The sequence below is a fragment of the Macrosteles quadrilineatus genome, unplaced genomic scaffold, assembly GCF_028750875.1.
Source record: "Macrosteles quadrilineatus isolate MER2022 unplaced genomic scaffold, UCM_ALF_1.0 Scaffold_2__2_contigs__length_208266976, whole genome shotgun sequence".
In the NCBI taxonomy this organism is placed as follows: Eukaryota; Metazoa; Arthropoda; class Insecta; order Hemiptera; family Cicadellidae; genus Macrosteles; species Macrosteles quadrilineatus.
Window position 1 is genome coordinate 104,696,776 of NW_026542595.1, and position 18,919 is coordinate 104,715,694.

The window sequence follows — 18,919 nt, forward strand, 5'->3', positions numbered from 1 at the left end:
CCTTCGCCAAATTCTTCTGCAACATCCATTGATGATTGTCAACCTGATTCTATTGTTTTGTAAACTCTGTTTTGTTTTCATTCATGTTAATTGTTCTTTAATCGTATCTTGTTTTAAGTTATTTCAACACGATGAATAAAATTGTTATTGTAAAGAGTTTTTTATTGCGCAATAAAACTTTGTAGTAAATATTTTTAATTACTTACATACTCTTGATTGCTTAAAAACTACAATCATACTTTATCAGTTCACTAAGGCCACATAATTTGTGTACGTACCAAGTTAAGTTGGATAAGTTGAGTGTAGAATGGAGTCAGATGATCTGTGTAGCTTTGTTACTGACGATCAGCTGTTTCTTTAGCAAAGATAGGTTTACAGTTACTATTCTCCAAGTATTTAAAACTGTAACTTATAAAATGTGTACATAATCTACATATCTTAAAAAACAAAAGGAGTCGCAACAATGAATATTTATCCAAATATCCGAGGAACACTGTCACCACTGCTGGATAGTTCCCCCAGAATGCACTTGTGATGACTGACATGTAGTGGGACGGTCTATTTCTGCTGGAGGATAAAAGCTCACACTTAGTGAAACTTGAGTAGTTTGTGATCAACTTCTCTTCCAGAATGTCTCTCGCACGAGCTGTCCAAGCCAAGGTAACAAACTTTATCATATTTTTAGTTTAAAAAATATAAAATTTGTTGCGCATATTTTAGAAAATATTTGTTAACCAATTAATCAATAGTTTTTAATCTTTATGAAGGAGAGATTTTCAAATTTTAGTTTCAACAAAAACGATGTTAATGATAAAATTTTAGTGGTGTAATCTAATGCCACGTCTTGTTATGATTTTTATAAAATCTAAGGTTTAAAAAATATACATTTCTTTAGAAATGTTTTATTTTCAAGTAAGACTTGAGAACAGTTATTCAGCCTCCCACAGAATGAAAGCGGTGGTTCACTAGGAAAATAATAATCTACGAACTAAAGTAGGCAATATAAATAAAAATTATTTTTTTAGAAATTCATTATAGTTTGTGTAAATAGTTATTTGAAAATAATAATATGCTGAAAAATTTAACAAATTGTGTCACACGACATAATGATGATAAAAAAAAACTTAAGTGCTGAAAACATGATGAAAAATCACTTATTAGAAAGCTCCAAACTTGAATCGTAAACTTTATGCTTGTCTTTGTATATAATTTAATGTAAAAATATTTGATCTCATAACTACTGTTTTTTTCCAAATAAAAATTCTTTGCCTACGATTTTTCTATAAAAGGTACCGGTACTTCATTTTACACAAGGGGTACCCAAGCAGCCCCAGAATAAGAGCTGCCTTTTAGCGAATTTCCCATATAGGGAATAAGCTATTTTTGTATAAGAATATTTTTTAAAATCATGACTTAGGCCTACTTTTATTTGGTCCACTTGGAACTTGGAACCCCAATACATGTGTTAGTACAGACATAGATAAAACATACTCCCTTAGTAGATTTCTCATCCTTATGGATCAACTGAAGACAATTTTATTGTTAGTTCCATCCGGTGCACCGTAGAGGTTGTGTTTTGTTTACAATTTGTTTCTTATTATTTCAGTAATTTAAAACCTCGTTTAACCAAATAGAACGATATAATCATAAACAATAACTCATACTCTAGCTATATAACCAAACAGTAAAGCACAAATTAATAAATTGACCCTCAAATAAAAGAAGTCTATTTATGTTGGTCTGATCAGATTTTGACTGATCATAAGTTTGATATGTCTACCTTAAATCATTAAGGAATAAGGAGCACAAAATTAGCAGCAAGTGCTTTTATTAACGAAATGAGTTAAATTCTAAGATAATGAAAATGACATGTGAGATTAATTTAGTATAGGAATACTTGGCAGAAATAAATCAATAAAATTATAAATAATCACTTAATCAGTCAATGACTTTTAAAAGAGCAGTGCATTGTAAAAATATTTTAAACTGAATATTATAAATGCAAGGTGAGTTTAGAACGGATTGAGATCGATCTCAAATTCGATTATCTATGAAGCTTTGTTACACCAGCTGTTTCGAACATTCATACACAGGGTGGCTGAAAAGTTACTTGCACACCCTTTAACTTTTTAACCATTTGATATATTTGAAACTGGTTCGCAGCAACCTTCTATATGAGGGAACCTTCTTTTATTTAACCCTTAGGGGTAGGTGTTAGCTCACCATTTTTAAATGGCAATTATAGTAGATTTTCATATAATTTTGATGAAACAAAACAATTATTGATATAAACAAAATTAAAATCGGAATACAAAAAAAATCATGGTGACTTAAAATGATTCACCCTAAAAGTAAACAGTGCCAGGAAAATGTCCAACTCCCCATAGTTGCATTTATCAGTATTCTCTGACCCTAACAATACAGTTATTAGTAATGACCTGAACTAGAGAAAATGTTTCCCAACAAATTGAAAGTTTTAATAATCATTTTTGCCACCACAATACAATGCTGTTTTAGCTGGTTATTAAATGTAATTTTTGGTTGCCATTTGTTATTAGTGGTTGACTATACTTCCTGCTTGAAAACGTTGAACTACTCCTTAGCCCTAAGGAAAGTGACATAAGTGTAACATTTAAAAAATTAAATATCATAATTGCAGCCCCCTCATATCTAAGAAGGTTGTTGCAAACCGAATTCAAATATCTCAAATAGTTTAAAAAGTTGAAGGGTGTACAAGTTACTTTTCAGCCACCCTGTAAATGATAAAGGACAGCTGAGTTCAGTTTTGATCCAAATCTTTTTACTTTTGTCAGGAACAAACCAGCAAACTTCTGGTTTTAAAGTGAGCTCCATAACTACACAGCTATACCTGACAAATTTAAATCTAAAAAATATATATTTACTTTGGAAAGAAAAGACTCTATTAATAGAATACATTTTGAGATATGGGTTGGTCTAAAACTGTCAAATGGGCAATTTATTTTCTTGCAACGACTGTGTTATTTATAAGTTTGCATTCATCACTTCTCTTGGGTTTATTTTAGTCGGTCAGAATCAGTTAAATTTGAATTTCTTTGTCTTGGAACACTTTACTTGATCTCAATTAGTTTACCAGTTTTAATGTGTAAAATCATTTTGTTTGAGGTTATTTTTAACTTAACATTTGAAGTAGGGACAAATATCAGAATTTTGTTACATACATATATCAAAGTCCTTGAAAATGCTAGTTCCATTTTTCTGATGTTGACTTTTTGAATTTTCCTATTCATATTTGATTTATAGTCAAATACCAAGTTTCATTGGTATTTTTATAGTATAAAATTTAGTTAAATAATAATTTAACTAATAATAATTAGTTAAAGGGTTGAAAGATGTATGATAAGAATAAGAATAAGAATAAGAACTTTATTCAGCCAGAAAATATTTCATGCAAATACATTGGCACGTCAATTTTATAAATAAATAATATTCAACAGAAGTCCTTAACAGTCCATTGTCTTGACATATACTCTTCTATAGAATAAAATGATCTTTTACATAGAAAATAATTTAATTTAATTTTAAAATCCTTATCACTAAGCAGTCTTATATCTAATGGTAACTTATTGTACAACTTAATTGCAATCATCATTGGTCTTTTATCTGTCTTGGCTAGTCTTACTTTTGGCAAATTAATGTTATTACAAAAACGAGTATTATAACTGTGCACATCTTTTCTACAGTCTAATACATGAATATTGGCTCTAATATAAAGTAGACATTGTTGTATAAATAAAGAAAACAAAGTCAAAATTTTAAACTCCTTGAATAGATTTTTACAACTATGACACATATTTACACCAGCAATGACTCTAAGAACTTTTTTTTGCATAATAAAAACTTCATTTGCATGAGGAGAAGATCCCCAAACAATCAAACCATACCTTAAATGGCTATGAAATAGTCCATAATAAGCCTGTATTAAAGAATTCTGATTCAATTCACCACACAAACATTTCATAGCAAATATACTCGAACTAAGCCTTGCCTTTACCAAATGAACATGATATTGCCAATTTAGAGTAGTATCAAAAGTTAGTCCCAAAAACTTTGGATGCAGATTTTCATTTGGCATCTCAGGAATTTCTCTAAGACTAAATACTACAGTTGATGTTTTATCTATGTAATGGGGGTACTCAATTGTAAAATGGAGGCATCTGAGAAGGGACGTTAAGTTTGTTAAGTCATCATCAAAACAAAGAAGAAATTATTAAGTCAGAATAATTTTTTAAACTGCAATTCAAAACAATGCCAAAATATGTACAATATTAGTGATGAATGTTATAACCATAACAAAATTATGGCCACTTTAGTAAATTGGTACGTTTTAGGTTTGTTGGGGTTGCAAGAAGAAGAAACATTCCCCCACAAGAAAGGGAAGGGGGCGAAATGTCCCAGGTCCATAGTGTGGCACATGCAAAACGCGGGCCTGAACACAACGATAAAAAACAGCTGGATTCATTTTGGAATGATAGCTTCTGGCACTGACCTTCCTTAGAATTGTTAGCAACCTTCTAGTTTTCAAGCAAGCCCTATAGCCCCTCAGCTAACAATCTTGCTTATCAGCCAACTTTTGCAGATTGCTGGCAAGCGTGACCCCGAGAGGGAGGTCCAGGCTTTGGAGTGGATCCAGGCAGTTCTCGGACAAAAGTTCTCCGGACCTCTGGAAGATGTCATCCGGGATGGACAAGTCCTGTGTCAAGTGATGAACAAACTCGTTCCTGGATCCATCCCCAAGATCAACTCCACGGGAGGACAGTTCAAGATGATGGAGAACATCAACAAGTAAGTGATCTTAAATTATCTTATCTTATCTTGCAGGAGCAGACTGAAGCCACAAAGCACTTCATCCGAATGTGTTGAATTATTGCGCACCCCAATAAGTTGTTTTATTGAAAGACATTCAAGTACCTGATAAATGCATCTAGTCTGTCAATAAATTCCTCTTTGGGTATTTCACTACCTCTTACCAGGTCACCAAGAGTTGTCATTTTTACCTCAGAAATCTCTTCACATCCCAAGAGCAGGTGATCAGCTGTTTCCTCTGACCTACCACATTCGAATCTTTAAAAACACTTGAGAATTTTGTCCACTCTCAGAAGACATACATTTGTTAAATCATTGAAATTTTGGCACTGAAGTAGGTATCCCATCTATTGACCAGTTATAGCCTATTTTGTAACTCAAATAGAACAGAGTTGATCTTCATGTCTAGGTTTTAGCAGTCAGTGTCACGAGAATCCATTGAGGTTTTTGGCGTCAACTGCTGATATAAATTGCTGCCTGATGTTTTACCCTTACTGTGAATAGGCTTCCTCAGCAGCTAGGCTGAACTAAAAGGTCTCTGACAGCAATTTTTTTTCCTTTCCTTTCCTTTCTTTCTTTTTTTTTCTTTCAACGCCAGTGGCATTTCGCGAGAGAGTTACGAGAGGTAAATGTTTAGTGGATGTGCCGGGGATTGAACCCGTCCCTCCCGAACCGAAGTCCGAGACGCTAACCACTAGGCTAGCAACACAACCATTTATGAATGACCAATTTACGAATGACGACATGGTTGACGCCTAAAAACACAATTGATTCTCAGAATGCAGTAGAATTAGTCTTTCAGAGAGTTTGTTTCAGTAAAAGTTCTTTTCTCTCCCTTAGTTTTTCAAACTTTGATAATTATTAATCTTACGTAAAAGTTACTAAAGTTTGAAATAAGTAGCCTTTCAGATTAGCTTGGTTGCAAAATTGTAGAATTAAATATATGACAACTTTGTTTCTGATGACTATTGTATTTTCAAGAGCTTCTAAAACACTGCTTCCCATTCTTACCGAACAAATCCACTGTTGTAGCAATCTATTTTTCTGCATCATTACATTGCAGTCTTATTTCAGTTTCCAGAAGGCCCTGAAGGAATACGGAGTTCCGGACATTGATGTGTTCCAAACCGTAGACTTATGGGAGAAGAAAGACATTGGACAAGTAACCACCACATTGTTTGCTCTTGGAAGAACAGTGAGTGAAACGGATTTTAACTTTCAATTACTGTTAGTCTTAAATGAGACGAAAGGAAACAACAAATGGTTTTTTACCTTTAATGGAAAATTTGCTAAAATGGGTGTCCAACAGCTGTAAAATTTTCCAAGGCTTATGGACTGAGTGTAGGGGTGCTACAAAAGACTAAAAGGTTAAAGTAGTTGTTAAAATTGAATCAACTATTCTTTAATAACACTCACACAATAATAACTTTTATTTACTTTTTTATCATAACAAAACTAGATATATAACATATGATTTTATAAAACAGGTAATAAGTAAATTGGATGATGTTGTAACTCCAACACACCCTCTCAACATCATGCCTAGTAAAGTCCTAGGTAAAAGAGTGATCTTTTAAACACTTGCCCTAGAAGTGGCTTTGTTAAAAGGTCCGCTTGATTATTTTCACTTGGACAGTATTCCAGAAATACTTCGTTCTTACTTATCATTTCTCGGACGTAATGTTTTCGAATATCTAAATGTTTTATTCTAGCACTTATCTTTTCATTTTCAATAAACTTGATACAGCTCTGATTGTCTTCAAATATTACTGTAGGATTTTCTTGGGGGAAGCCCATATCTTTCAACAATAGTCTTAACCACACTACTTCTTGAGTGGCTAAGCTTGCGGCCATGAATTCAGCTTCTGTTGAAGAAAGAGTGACATTGGTCTGTTTTTTGCTAATCCAGTTTATAGTGCTGTTTCCTAACTTGTACATCATTCCGCTGATTGATTTTCTATCTGCTAAATCACCCCCCCAATCAGCATCTACATAGCATGACAATTTCAATTCTTTTTCCACCCCTAATTTTAATTTCTTGTCAATGGTACTTTTCAGATATCTTATTATTCGCTTTACAGCATTCCAATCACTTTGGGTGGGTTTTTCAACTCTTCTAGCTAGAATTCCAACAGCTGACAAAATATCCGGTCTTGATGTCACTGCAAGATAAAGAAGTGATCCTATTGCCTTCCTGTACATTTTGTTATCTGGTAGATCTGGTGACATAGCTGTTGAGTTGATAAATCCAACTTCCATTGGTGTTCTTGCTGGTTTACTGTTTTCCAGTCCATGTTCAATTATGACTTTATTTATTTTTCTTCTTTGGTGAATGTAAAAGTCTCCATCCATCTTATCAATTTCAACTCCTAAGTAGTTGTGAACAACTCCTAAGTCTTTCATTTCAAAGCATTGTGTCAGTTTTTGAAATGTTTTCTTGACATTTTCAATTGATCCAACACACAAAATGTCATCAACATGAACCACTACATATGTATAATTTCCATCAGTATTACTCGTATATAAACAAGGGTCAGAATTGCTTTTTTCAAATCCCATGCTCATCATTGTTGTATTCAGTGTTTCATTCCAGGCCCGAGCTGCTTGTTTTAGCCCATAAATTGATTTCTTCAATTTATAAACTTTATCTTCATTATCAGATTTCACAAAACCTTCGGCCTGTTGCATATATATTTCTTCTTCTAACTTTCCATTTAAAAAGGCTGTTTTTACATCAAAATGATGCACAGTCAGATCTTTTGTCGCTGCTATGGTTAGTAAAATTCTTACTGTTGTTGAGTTAACAACAGGAGCAAATATTTCATCATAGTCTTCTCCATATTTCTGTGAGTAACCTTTGGCTACTAAACGTGCCTTATAGCGCTCAACCATACCGTCATCTCCATACTTTGCTTTAAATATCCATTTACATCCAACTGCTGTTTTCTGTGGAGGTAAATCTACAAGTTCCCATGTATCATTTTTTAATAAGGCTTCCATTTCTTCTTGAGCTGCTACAACCCATTGTTTTTTCTCAGGTTCAGACAATTTCTCCAATTGTTTCCAAGATTTTGGTTCAATCACATTTCCTTGAGCTATTAATGATAGTCTGTTAGGAGGAACACCTTTTGTTTTTCTTTCAGATTTTCTTACTTTCAAGTTAATATCATTGTTCTGATGATCATCTCCATTATTATCCCCATCAATCATATATGGCTCGTCATGTTCAATCTCTTCCATTTCATTTGACATATGTTCTTTAGTTTCATTTGTTGATGTTTGCCTATCATCAAGTACATTTTTCTCATCAGTACCTTTTGGTTGATCAACTTGAACACTTCTTTGATTTTCTTCGACCTTTTCATGTCTTTGGAGTAAACTGTCTACAGGCAATACCCTAAAGCTCGAATTAGTATGATTTGCATCGACATGTGGAAAGGAAGATGTGTCAAAAACTACATCTCGAGTTGTAATGATTTTCCTATCTTCGGGTAACCACATCCTCCAGCCCTTTGATACATCTGAGTAACCAACAAATATCCCTTCTTTTGCTCTTGATTGAAACTTGTCATTTGTCTTGTCTAGGATAAAACCTTTACAACCAAACTTTTTTAGATATGAAACATTTGGAATTTTCCTATACCATCTATGATATGGTAATACACCATCAATTGCATCTGATGGGCATCTATTCCTAACATGAGCTGCTGTTGCAACTGCCTCTGCCCAAAACGTTTGAGGAAGATTTGCTTCAATGAGCAAACATCTTGCCATGTCGTTTAATGTACGATTCATCCGTTCAGCCACTCCGTTTTGTTGAGGCGTTCCGCTACATGTTAATCTTCTCTGAATACCATTACAATTCAAAAATCCATCGAACTCTCTGTTAACATACTCTCCTCCATTGTCTGTTTGAAGATATTTAATTTTTCTTCCAGTAAAATTTTCTACTTTGTTCTTGTACTTTTTGAAAGAATCTAATGCATCACTTTTCTTCTTCAAAAAGTAAACTTCAACCCATCTTGAGCTATCATCAATAAAAGTAATGAAATATTGAGATTTTCCGTGTGACTCAGTTTTCATTGGTCCACAGATGTCAGAGTGAATAGGCTAATGTCCAACACTTCAGATGTTCTTTCACTTTTAGGAAAGGGTCTTTTTGTAAATTTTCCTTGAATACACACCTCACATTGTGGAATAAGCTCTTTTGTGTTCACTTTAATACCTTTAACCATATTTAAATTGATTATTCTTTTCAAGTCTCTAAAGTTCAAGTGTCCAAAATGTTGGTGCCAAGACAATAGACTTGATTTTTCACAGCTTATATTCATTTCTTCACTACTCTCTTGTACGTAATAAAGTCCATTTAACCTATTCGCATGGATCTTTGTCTGTCCATTCTGATCTATTATCAAAGCAGCATCTTTTTTAAACAAAACTTGATACCCATGGTCAGTAATTTTAGCTACAGACATCAGGTTTGTTCGAAGTTCTGGTACATACAAAGTGTCATACAAATTAACGCTTAGATTTGTACTCCCATTTAAAATGGTCATATTAACTGTTCCAACCCCTCTTGCATCAGTCGATGAATTGTTGGCAAGAGATATACTTCTTCCATTTGCAGGCTTGTACTTGGTAAATTTACTGTTCACATGAGTCATATGTGAAGTGCATCCACTGTCCAAACACCACTGTATATCTTTCATTGACAAGTTTCCAAAATAACTGTCATCTTGTACAGAAGAATTAAGTCCTACTTCTTCTAGTTTAGCAATCGCTACGTTTTGTTGATCTTTATTTGCTTTGGGACAAAATTTTGCTTTATGCCCGATCGCTTTACAAATAAAGCATCGAAACGGAAAATCAACTGATTCCGTTCTATTTCTATAAGAGTCTTTTGAAAATCTTCCTGGTTGAAATCTAACTTTGTTTTGAAATTTTCCTAGCAGGGCTTCACTACTCTCTTTCTTACCATGTTCTTTTCTCGCTTCCCACTCTTCTACAATTTTTATTTTTAAAGTTTCAGGAGAAGGCAGTGCATCTCTAGTTTCAATAGCAATTCTAAAGTTTTCAAATTCATCTGACAGGGAATACAAAAGAATAATTGTCAAAAGATCCTCATTAATATCGATTTCCATTCCTTTTAATTTGTCCACTACATCAAAAAACATATTCATGTAATCTCTGACATCATAATCAGGTGTCAGTTTTGCCAAAATTAGCTTCTTCAACAAAAAGGCTTTCCTTGCTGGTCCACTGGAATCATAAATGCCTTTTAATTTTTCCCATATCTCTGCTGAAGTGTTACATCCTTTCACTTGCTTTAATTCGCTTGGGCTGATAGAGAGGATTATATCTGCCTTTGCCTTTGCATCAGTGATTAGCCAAGCAGTCATTCTTTCACCTTCTTCTAGAGGCCTTTTAATGGTTCCTAACACATACCCAAGCAAATCATTTTTAACTAAAATTGCTTCTATCTGCATTTTCCATGTGTCATAATTATTTCTGTTCAAAAGTTCAATGTGATTACTCATATTTCTTTCCATATTCCTCACTTAATTGAGTCTCATAATCTGTTAAAATTGAATCAACTATTCTTTAATAACACTCACACAATAATAACTTTTATTTACTTTTTTATCATAACAAAACTAGATATATAACATATGATTTTATAAAACAGGTAATAAGTAAATTGGATGATGTTGTAACTCCAACAGTAGTGAGGCGTAACTAGCCTACCTCCCTCAAGAAGAAATACTGATTTAAATGTTCAGATCATGTTATATGCATGTTGTCGTTTACTCTGTAAGTGATTTGGTCTTTTATTAAGCCATTAATTATTGTCAGCTTAGGGTCTAAAAGTTTATAATTACAGGAAATAACTTATATGCTCAGTATTTCCGAAGCAATTAACTGACAAAAGTTGCTGAATCAGGTGAGTTTAAAGTAAAACCTCTTAGCAACACCTAATAACTGACCGTAGGACGTGGAATGAGCTTAATTTTTTATCAGAGTTTGAGCGTAATACAGACATTTTCCGATTCTTTTATTAATGTTTGTAGTTGACCTACTTATTTTATTTTATTTCTCAGCTGCTCAACCAAAAAAGGACAGATGTCATTAATGATGTTACTCGGACGCTGTTAATCGTTCCTGAGTAATTAGATATTTTACAATTTTACCATTCAGGAGGATCAAACAAAATATTGAAGTGACAAAATACAATTTTTGTAACATTTTGATTTTTTCACTCACAAACTTAATACATTCTTGAAAAACCATGAAGATGTTGAACATTGATAACATTTCCAGAACATTTTCTCATACATGAGCAAAAGATGATATTATTCTTGTATAAAATTACTTAGAATTGTAATGATGTTTTCAGACATACAATCACCCCGAGTTTCCTGGACCATGGTTGGGACCCAAGCCTTCCGAGGAGTGCAAACGTGACTTTAGCGAAGAGCAACTCAAGGCTGGACAAACCATCATCGGTCTCCAGGCTGGTCAGAACAAGGGAGCTTCTCAGGCAGGACAAAATATCGGTGCCGGCAGAAAAATCATCTTGGGAAAGTGAACAACCTTCTTCCATCCTCTTTTTTTACACTTTTTCATGTTTAACCTTCAAGATATTTTTTTAGAACTTTTTACTTTGTGATTCCATATCTAGTCTTTCCTAAGGAGAATTCTCTGGTGCGACTGCAATACCACATACGGAAGTGAAATGTTGATCAAGTTCAAAACAGCTGAACGTTTACTTTATATAAATATATTTTAAAACTACACTGGGCGTTTTATTACCTTACTTTTTGTGGCATTTTTCTTATTTTTGTTGTGTGTTGTCTACTTTTAAAATTTCTTACAGTTGTGGGAACAAATGAAGTTTTATTTGGGGATGTTCTTCAATACTTTCCTGACGTGGAGGTGACCAATTATGAAGGCTGTGTTAGGTAGGTAATTTTAAGATTGCATTGGTTAACAACTCCTGATTAAGGGAAATAAAATGTGTATCAGGAATTCTCGATTTTTCAATGTAAAGAAAGCCTTGGAATAAAAATTTAATTTTTCCAAACCCCAAGTATTTTTACTGAAGGCTTGCATTTTTCAGAACAAAATCAGTTCAAGGATGTAAACATTTTTTTTTTCGTATAAGTAACACATACTGTAATGGGCTACTAACCTTACACTGTTTCACACTAACATTACACCTTACACTGGTTGTCAACTTGTCATAAGCAAAATTCTCCTCCAGTGATTTTTAGGATTAAAACCTATAAATGCATTCCATAGTAAAAAATATTGGCTGAAGACCCAGTGTAAATGTATGGCAGGCATCCAAATCACTGCCTGGAAGCCTGTAAGGTACTGAATCTGAACTTACACAAGGTTTAGATTCTCAACAATGTTGACACTTTTATCATTTGTCAACCTATTTACAAGGATCAGCATGTGTGTTTCCTCACTAAAAATTGAAAGACCCATATACTGTAGCAGTTTTATGACATTGTAAATAATTTGTGAAAATTCTAAGGACAATAAACACATTTAATTTAATTTTGTTTCAAATGCTCAACAATGTAATGTTTAAAAAAGTCCAATTTTGAATTGAAAAAGCTAAATCACTTTGGAAATTCCAATCTATAGCCTACCTAATGTATTACTTTTTTGTAGTAATGCTTCCTTTGTCAATTTGAACACAAAGTCTCAACATTTGTAACATTGGTTATTCCAAACGCTATTAGAATACAGATAGGGATGGTCAATATTTTGCTTGTTGTTGCATCTTTAGACATAGTCCCCAAAAGAATCAGGAAAGTGGCTATGTTTCAAGATGCACAATCAGCAATGCTTGACACAAACTTAACGTAACAGGGGTTAATTTAATCTATAAGAAACGACAGTGATTCCATGATACTTGGGTTTGACAGCTATATATCTTTTTGAAAACTACATTTTGAAGGTATTAGCCAAGTCAACATAAATTACCATATTGTCAAAAATTTTTAGGAGTTAAGATCAGAACTTTTTTTAGCAACCAGCCAAAAAGAGTGTAATAGCAGAGAAAATATGTCTGCTGAGAAAATCCTTTTATGAAAAATCTTTAAGAGAAAGTCTTTGAACCGATAATGAGTGTGAAGAGTTCAAACAAATCAATTAGCTCTGACACTGGTCAAGTATGTGTTATGTTGACAAGATATTTGGCAGTTGCCAAAGACCTGTCAAAAGCTCTACATGTCAAGTCTATATTTGACTTTACTTCAATGGTGTTAAACGAAACACATTCATGTTTGGGGCCATGTGTGCCTAGCTATAGTTCAAATAAGAACATAACAATGAGATAATACAACTAAATGATGATAAAACTACCTAAATAGTGTTTTGTCATCTATTAAACACACTCCCTGATCCGAAAAGGATTTTTCATCCTTTTTGGATCAGCTGAAGACAGTTTTAGGCTAGTTGCACACAGACCAAAAAAAATAGCAGCCATAATTTTACAACGATTGATGTGTGTACAAGGATGTTGTGCCACTGTGTTGTACCACAGCATTTTACTAGCGTTGATCAGTGAGTGATTATGAAATCTCATAACGGTATCTTTTTGTTTTGGCTGACTGACACTTCAATACAAGGAGGGCCCATAACAAATAGTCAAAAAATACTAACAACAAAAAGTCTGTGGGGCATCCGGATATATACTGTTAGTCAATCTTTTTAGCCTTGACACTTTTCATGGCAACCAGCTTCCGCACATACGAATCCTTTTTTTTTGTGTGTTTCTACGTGATTGACATTTCTTACATTTTTAATAAAACATTCCAACCCATGGTCATGATTTTATCTAATGTCAACCCATTAATTTTTAGTTAGCCCAATGACAATCTATGTATCCAGAATTGGACCATGCTTGGGACCGAACCAGCCATCTTCAGACTTTAAGGTCAGCAATATAACCATAACACAATCTTCTGTCCATGAACCAAGATGCTCATGTCAATAAACCTTAGCTAGTCTTCTCAACCAAATGTAGCACCTCACCATTGACAGTTTGAGATCTTCCTCACAATTTTAGACACACTTGCAATATACTAAAAAATACTACCTATTCCGTCTATCTACCATTCAATACTTTTTTCAAATTTCCAATCAAAATAAAAAGTACTGAATTATAATACCTAAAATAAATTTAATTTACTCTTCTGATAAAGATGAATACAGTTGCCTAAGGTACCTCACTATCCAATCCACCAAACCATCTTGAGCCAGCTAAAAATCGAAAGCTTCCAATGACTGAGAGTCCGGGTCCAAAGCTTAGGGGCCAGACAAAGTGGTATAAAGAAGGAAAATTGGCAAGGGTTCAACAGAAATATGTGTTATGTTGACAAAATAGAACTTCGGCAGCTGCCAAGGGCTTGACACAGACTCATTTCTATTTTTGGCTTATACCAACTTCGTTTTGCAGCATTTAACACAATCTATGTTACCCCCCAGTCTCAGCTTTCTTCCATCAATATCTTAAATTTATGTTGGCTTTGTTTAGTCAGAGTCACTAAGCATCGTTAAAGTGTAGAGAGCTTAAGTGTAGAGATTAAGGACTTCTTTGTGTAGAGGTGGAGGAGGAAACCTTTCGGCTACTTATTCCGTAGTGGAAAACCGTGACCTAAATCATTACAGTATAGTGATAGTGGTCTCTATAGTTGTCTCAATTTCGACACTAACTGTCTTAGTTTATAATGATTTTAAGACATAAGACATGTTTATTTCCAGTAGACATATTACAAATGTATTGGAAGAGTCAAACATTTTCATGCAGAGCAATTGTCAAATTGAGAAATATGTTACAAAGTATAGTTTAAAGTCTACGAAGAAAAAAAAATGCATTTTAAGTTATTTTGTGGGTAACATGTAGTGCAAAAATGAAATAGCTTCATATTATTTTAATTTATTTTAAAATTTTTAACTAAAAGGTAGCTTTAAAATTATATTTTACACAAACATTTTCTCCAGAGGTTGCAAACCATTATCTAATTTTACGGGTTGGAAGCAAATGCCTTCCTCCAAAACAATTTAGTGTGAGACACTTAAAAGCATTATTACTGGCTGTCTAAAAGCCAGAACCATCATTACATGTTTAAAACACACATATTTGTTCCTATATTTGTTCAAACCCTTTAGAGATTAATGAACTTTAAGCTTTTCTCAGGTTATTTTTCTAAAGTTTCTTAAGCCAGGGTTATTTATCAAAGCCCAATAATCAGATACAACAGAGAGAAGTTAGGTACAGAGGAAACACACTTATGGGACAACTGTGCGCTTTCAGCTCTAGTATGTTGGGGTGAAAATATACTTACAAGCAAGGAAGAGAACAGCGAGCACTGTGTGGAAATTTCTATCGCACAGGGCTTACTCTGCTCAGGATCTTCCTCCACCATGAGTGTTGTTGTGCATGAGGGTGAGGGAGGCAGTGTTGGACTTTTCCCTAGACACCAGCACGCTTGACACCACTTAGGTGTATCATGAAGTGTATCCTCTGTTCCTTATTTCTCTGTGGATCAATGATAAATAACAGCTGGGCCCAGTTTTGAACCATAAAAAAATTGACTGAATTTTTCTCATTCAAACTGGCTACCTAAGTTATTTTTAGGCAGGTACTATTAACCAATTTGTTATCAAACTGCATCGCTATAAAAAGACTACAAACTAGTCAAAAGATACTGACACAATTGGCGGCTGCTATTGGCACGAGTAAAACCATTATTTTGTGGGATGCAGTTGGCACAAGTGAAGTTGTTATGTGAACAGGACAAAGTGATAATGAGTTTTGAATTTTAAAACAAGAAACTCGTCTACACTTCAAGTAGCCAACTGTTAGCTGTGATCTGCCGAGACAGGTGACAGGTGTTGGATGTTTCCCAAGAGATTCTTCCCCTGGATAACATTGGAGTAGTGAATATTGATGAGTAAAATTCAAAGATTGTGAAGTTTGATGTGTTCATCAAAATGTAAACTAATCCTTTTAAAGCCAGTAGATTATTATTAATTTTACTACGGTTATTTGTGTAATCTTACGCCTCATTTCATAGACACAATACTGTAATGATTTTTTTTATCAAAGTTTCAAGAACTGGAAATATATTAGATTTACCTTTGTTGTTGTTTTGCCTGAGCTTTGTGGATAAGTTGTTTGTGTCACCCTATGCATTTCACCACCTTTTTTGGCATCATTGGGGTCTTCTTAGTATAATCCATATTCTTATCACTTTTCATGACACTATAGACCTACAAAAATATGCAACACTTACGCAGTTAGTGTTAGCGATAAGAAGATAATTCATAAGAAGAACCCTGAATATGCTACACAAGGTGGTTAAATCCTAAGGGTGACACAAAACATCTTACATAGAAGAACTCAGGAAAAAAACAACAAAGGTAAATCTGAAAGAAAATGATTTAAAATAGATTTTGAGTAGACAGCCAAAAAGTAAAACAAAGCACAAAAAAGCGAAATACCTTGAGGTGAACATGATTAAAATTGAAAATAAGTTAAAATTACGAATAACATCTGTTTACAGAAATTGATTCCGCTCAGAATCAAACCAGAAATCTCTGGATTTGAAGGCGAGCACTATAACTTCTGAGCTACCCCGATAATTTGTTTTGTAAAAGGAGTTTAAGGGGGTTAAATTAGGAGTAAAATGTTTTCTACATAGACTACGTTATATCCATAATCAAGGATAAAAACTTTTTGGTTTGAAAAATTGTTTAACTGTAAAATATGATGGAACAGATGACAAATTACTTATCTTAAAGATATGTCAATGGTGGAGGATGAGTTGTGACTTATCACGTACAGACAGTGTCATTAGTCTGTGCGCGCGGATCTGACGCTACTAGCCATTCTATAAAACTTGGGCTCACTCACTCCATTATGGTCTCACTCACACCAATAGTGGTCTATAAAATTTCTAGCTGGAATAATCGAATTTCAAATTGAATCACCTGATTGAAAAAAGTAAATATTTATATTCTTTTCTAAATATTATTATAGCAGAGTGTGTTTAACGGAAAGATTAGTTTAGTTTAACTGTGTTTTTTGTTTAATACTGTGTTTTAACGTATTCGGCATACATAGAATTATGTGTGACAGAGTGAAAAGTAAGTTGAAGGGTAGGACGCTGAACGGACAGAGTCGGGAAATAGTAAGCAATGTTTACCAGTTTATGAAAAAAGAGGCTGACGATAAAGCTGTAAGCATTCCCTTGGCAAAAGCTCGCGCCCGAACAGCAGTGGCAACAGGGGTCTCGGAGCGAGTCATAACGAAGATTAATGGCGAACTTAAAGCACTACTAATACATGATGACGATGATAGCAACAAAAGTTTTTGTACTCCTAGTAAGTTAAAAGAAAGCAGAAAAAGGCCCGTCACTGGAGTGGATGATTTTGATAAGGCTTTGATAAGACGCTTGGTGTATGAGTTCCACATTCAACATAAAATACTACCAACAGTTTCTTTACTACACGAGGAACTAAAAAAACGGATAGATTTCAAAGGATCAAAATCAAGCCTTAGGAGAATTCTGAAGGAGCTTGGATTCAGATGGAGGAAAACGCAGAACAACCGAAAAATGCTGATTGAGACCAACGAAATCCGGGAAAAGAGAATTTCTTATTTGAGAGCAGTCAAACGTTTCAGAAATGAGGGTCTTACTATTATTTTCATGGACGAATCATATATTTTAACAAGCCATGTTTCAAGTCTATCGTGGTCTGACAACTCAACCAAGGGAATGCGTGTACCCATTTCTAAAGGACAACGCCTAATAATGATTCATGCAGGAAGTGAAGCTGGTTTTGTCCCTAACGCATTGACGATGTGGAAGGCATCGAGCACCACGGGTGATTATCACGACAATGTCAGGAAGGAAACCATGATCAAGTGGATGAAAGAGAAACTTCTGCCGAACATACCACCGAAGTCCGTGATAGTTGTAGATAACGCACCTTATCACAATGCGCAATTAGACAAAGCACCCACATCAAATAGTAGGAAACAAGAAATGAAGGACTGGCTAACCAAACATGGAATACAATATTCAAACGAAATGCTGGTTCCCGAGTTGTACAAGCTTGTACTGCTGAACAAACCAAGATTCATTCGATATGAAATTGATGAACTACTCACGGGTACTGACCATTTTATTCTTCGTCTCCCCCCCTACCACCCAGATCTAAACCCAATAGAACTTATTTGGGCTGAAGTAAAAGGTTATGTAGCTAGCAGAAACGTAAATTGTAGCTTCGAGAGCATCCGTTCATTGGCACAGGAAAAATTTGATATTATTGGTGCAACAGAGTGGAAAAACAAGTGCGACCATGTAAAAACTATTGAAAATAATTATGCTTCAGCTGAGCCGCGGATCGACGACCTCGTGGAATCAATGGTCATATCAGTAGGAAACAGCGACAGCAGTGACGAAGAAGACGATGATATGAGTGACATTGAAGACCTCGTTTAAAATATATAGCCTACAGGCCTTACCTTGTAAATAGTTAATAAACTAAAATGTGTTAATCAACTTTTATCATTCAACTATTTAGGCCTACATTTGCTTTTACTGGTGTTTTATATTTATTTTCAGTTTGATATTATATGCTTATGATAATACAGCCACGGTTAGATAAAAATCAGTCATAAGCTTAAAGAAGTCTTTTAGTAGTCGTCAATTTTACAAGATTTGTCAAAGTGGTTTATATTTTTGAAATCTGAACAACAAATAATCCTTCAGTTATATTTGGATATGGGTAAATGAATTAATAAAGCATCCAGTTAATAAGATGATTATAGACTTTAATTAACTATACAAACATATTTATACTAAGACCTTGTGAAAATAATTAACCAAACAACAAAGGTTATAAATTTAGCAACAATCAGTAAATTAGGAAAGTCCACTCATTTTACAACCGTCCTCGTCAACGAGTAACCCATAAGCGATAGAACTCCACATTTCAACGAGACAGTAGGCCTGTGGTCGTGGTTAATAAATAAATCGTTCTCGTGTTC

The 18,919-nt window shown here is 34.2% G+C and overlaps 2 protein-coding genes across 2 annotated transcripts; both read left to right on the forward strand.

The window, feature by feature from the left end:
• Positions 1–521: 521 nt before the first annotated feature.
• LOC128986192 (muscle-specific protein 20-like) lies at positions 522–11,639 on the forward strand. The gene is made up of 4 exons (XM_054406391.1): positions 522–660; positions 4,619–4,824; positions 5,920–6,040; positions 11,240–11,639. The coding sequence occupies exons 1-4, from the start codon at positions 631–633 to the stop codon at positions 11,429–11,431; spliced, it is 549 nt and encodes a 182-aa protein (XP_054262366.1). The 5' UTR covers positions 522–630; the 3' UTR covers positions 11,432–11,639.
• Positions 11,640–16,991: 5,352 nt separating this feature from the next.
• LOC128984720 (uncharacterized) lies at positions 16,992–18,371 on the forward strand. Its single transcript, XM_054404061.1, has one exon. The coding sequence runs from the start codon at positions 16,992–16,994 to the stop codon at positions 18,369–18,371; it is 1,380 nt and encodes a 459-aa protein (XP_054260036.1).
• Positions 18,372–18,919: the final 548 nt, after the last annotated feature.

Coding starts and splice junctions, on each gene's coding strand:
- LOC128984720 (XM_054404061.1), top strand. CDS start 16,992: ATGTGTGACAGAGTGAAAAGTAAGTTGAAGGGTAGGACGCTGAACGGA.
- LOC128986192 (XM_054406391.1), top strand. CDS start 631: ATGTCTCTCGCACGAGCTGTCCAAGCCAAG. Junction 661..4,618: donor CACGAGCTGTCCAAGCCAAG/GTAACAAACTTT, acceptor CAACTTTTGCAG/ATTGCTGGCAAGCGTGACCC. Junction 6,041..11,239: donor TGTTTGCTCTTGGAAGAACA/GTGAGTGAAACG, acceptor TGATGTTTTCAG/ACATACAATCACCCCGAGTT.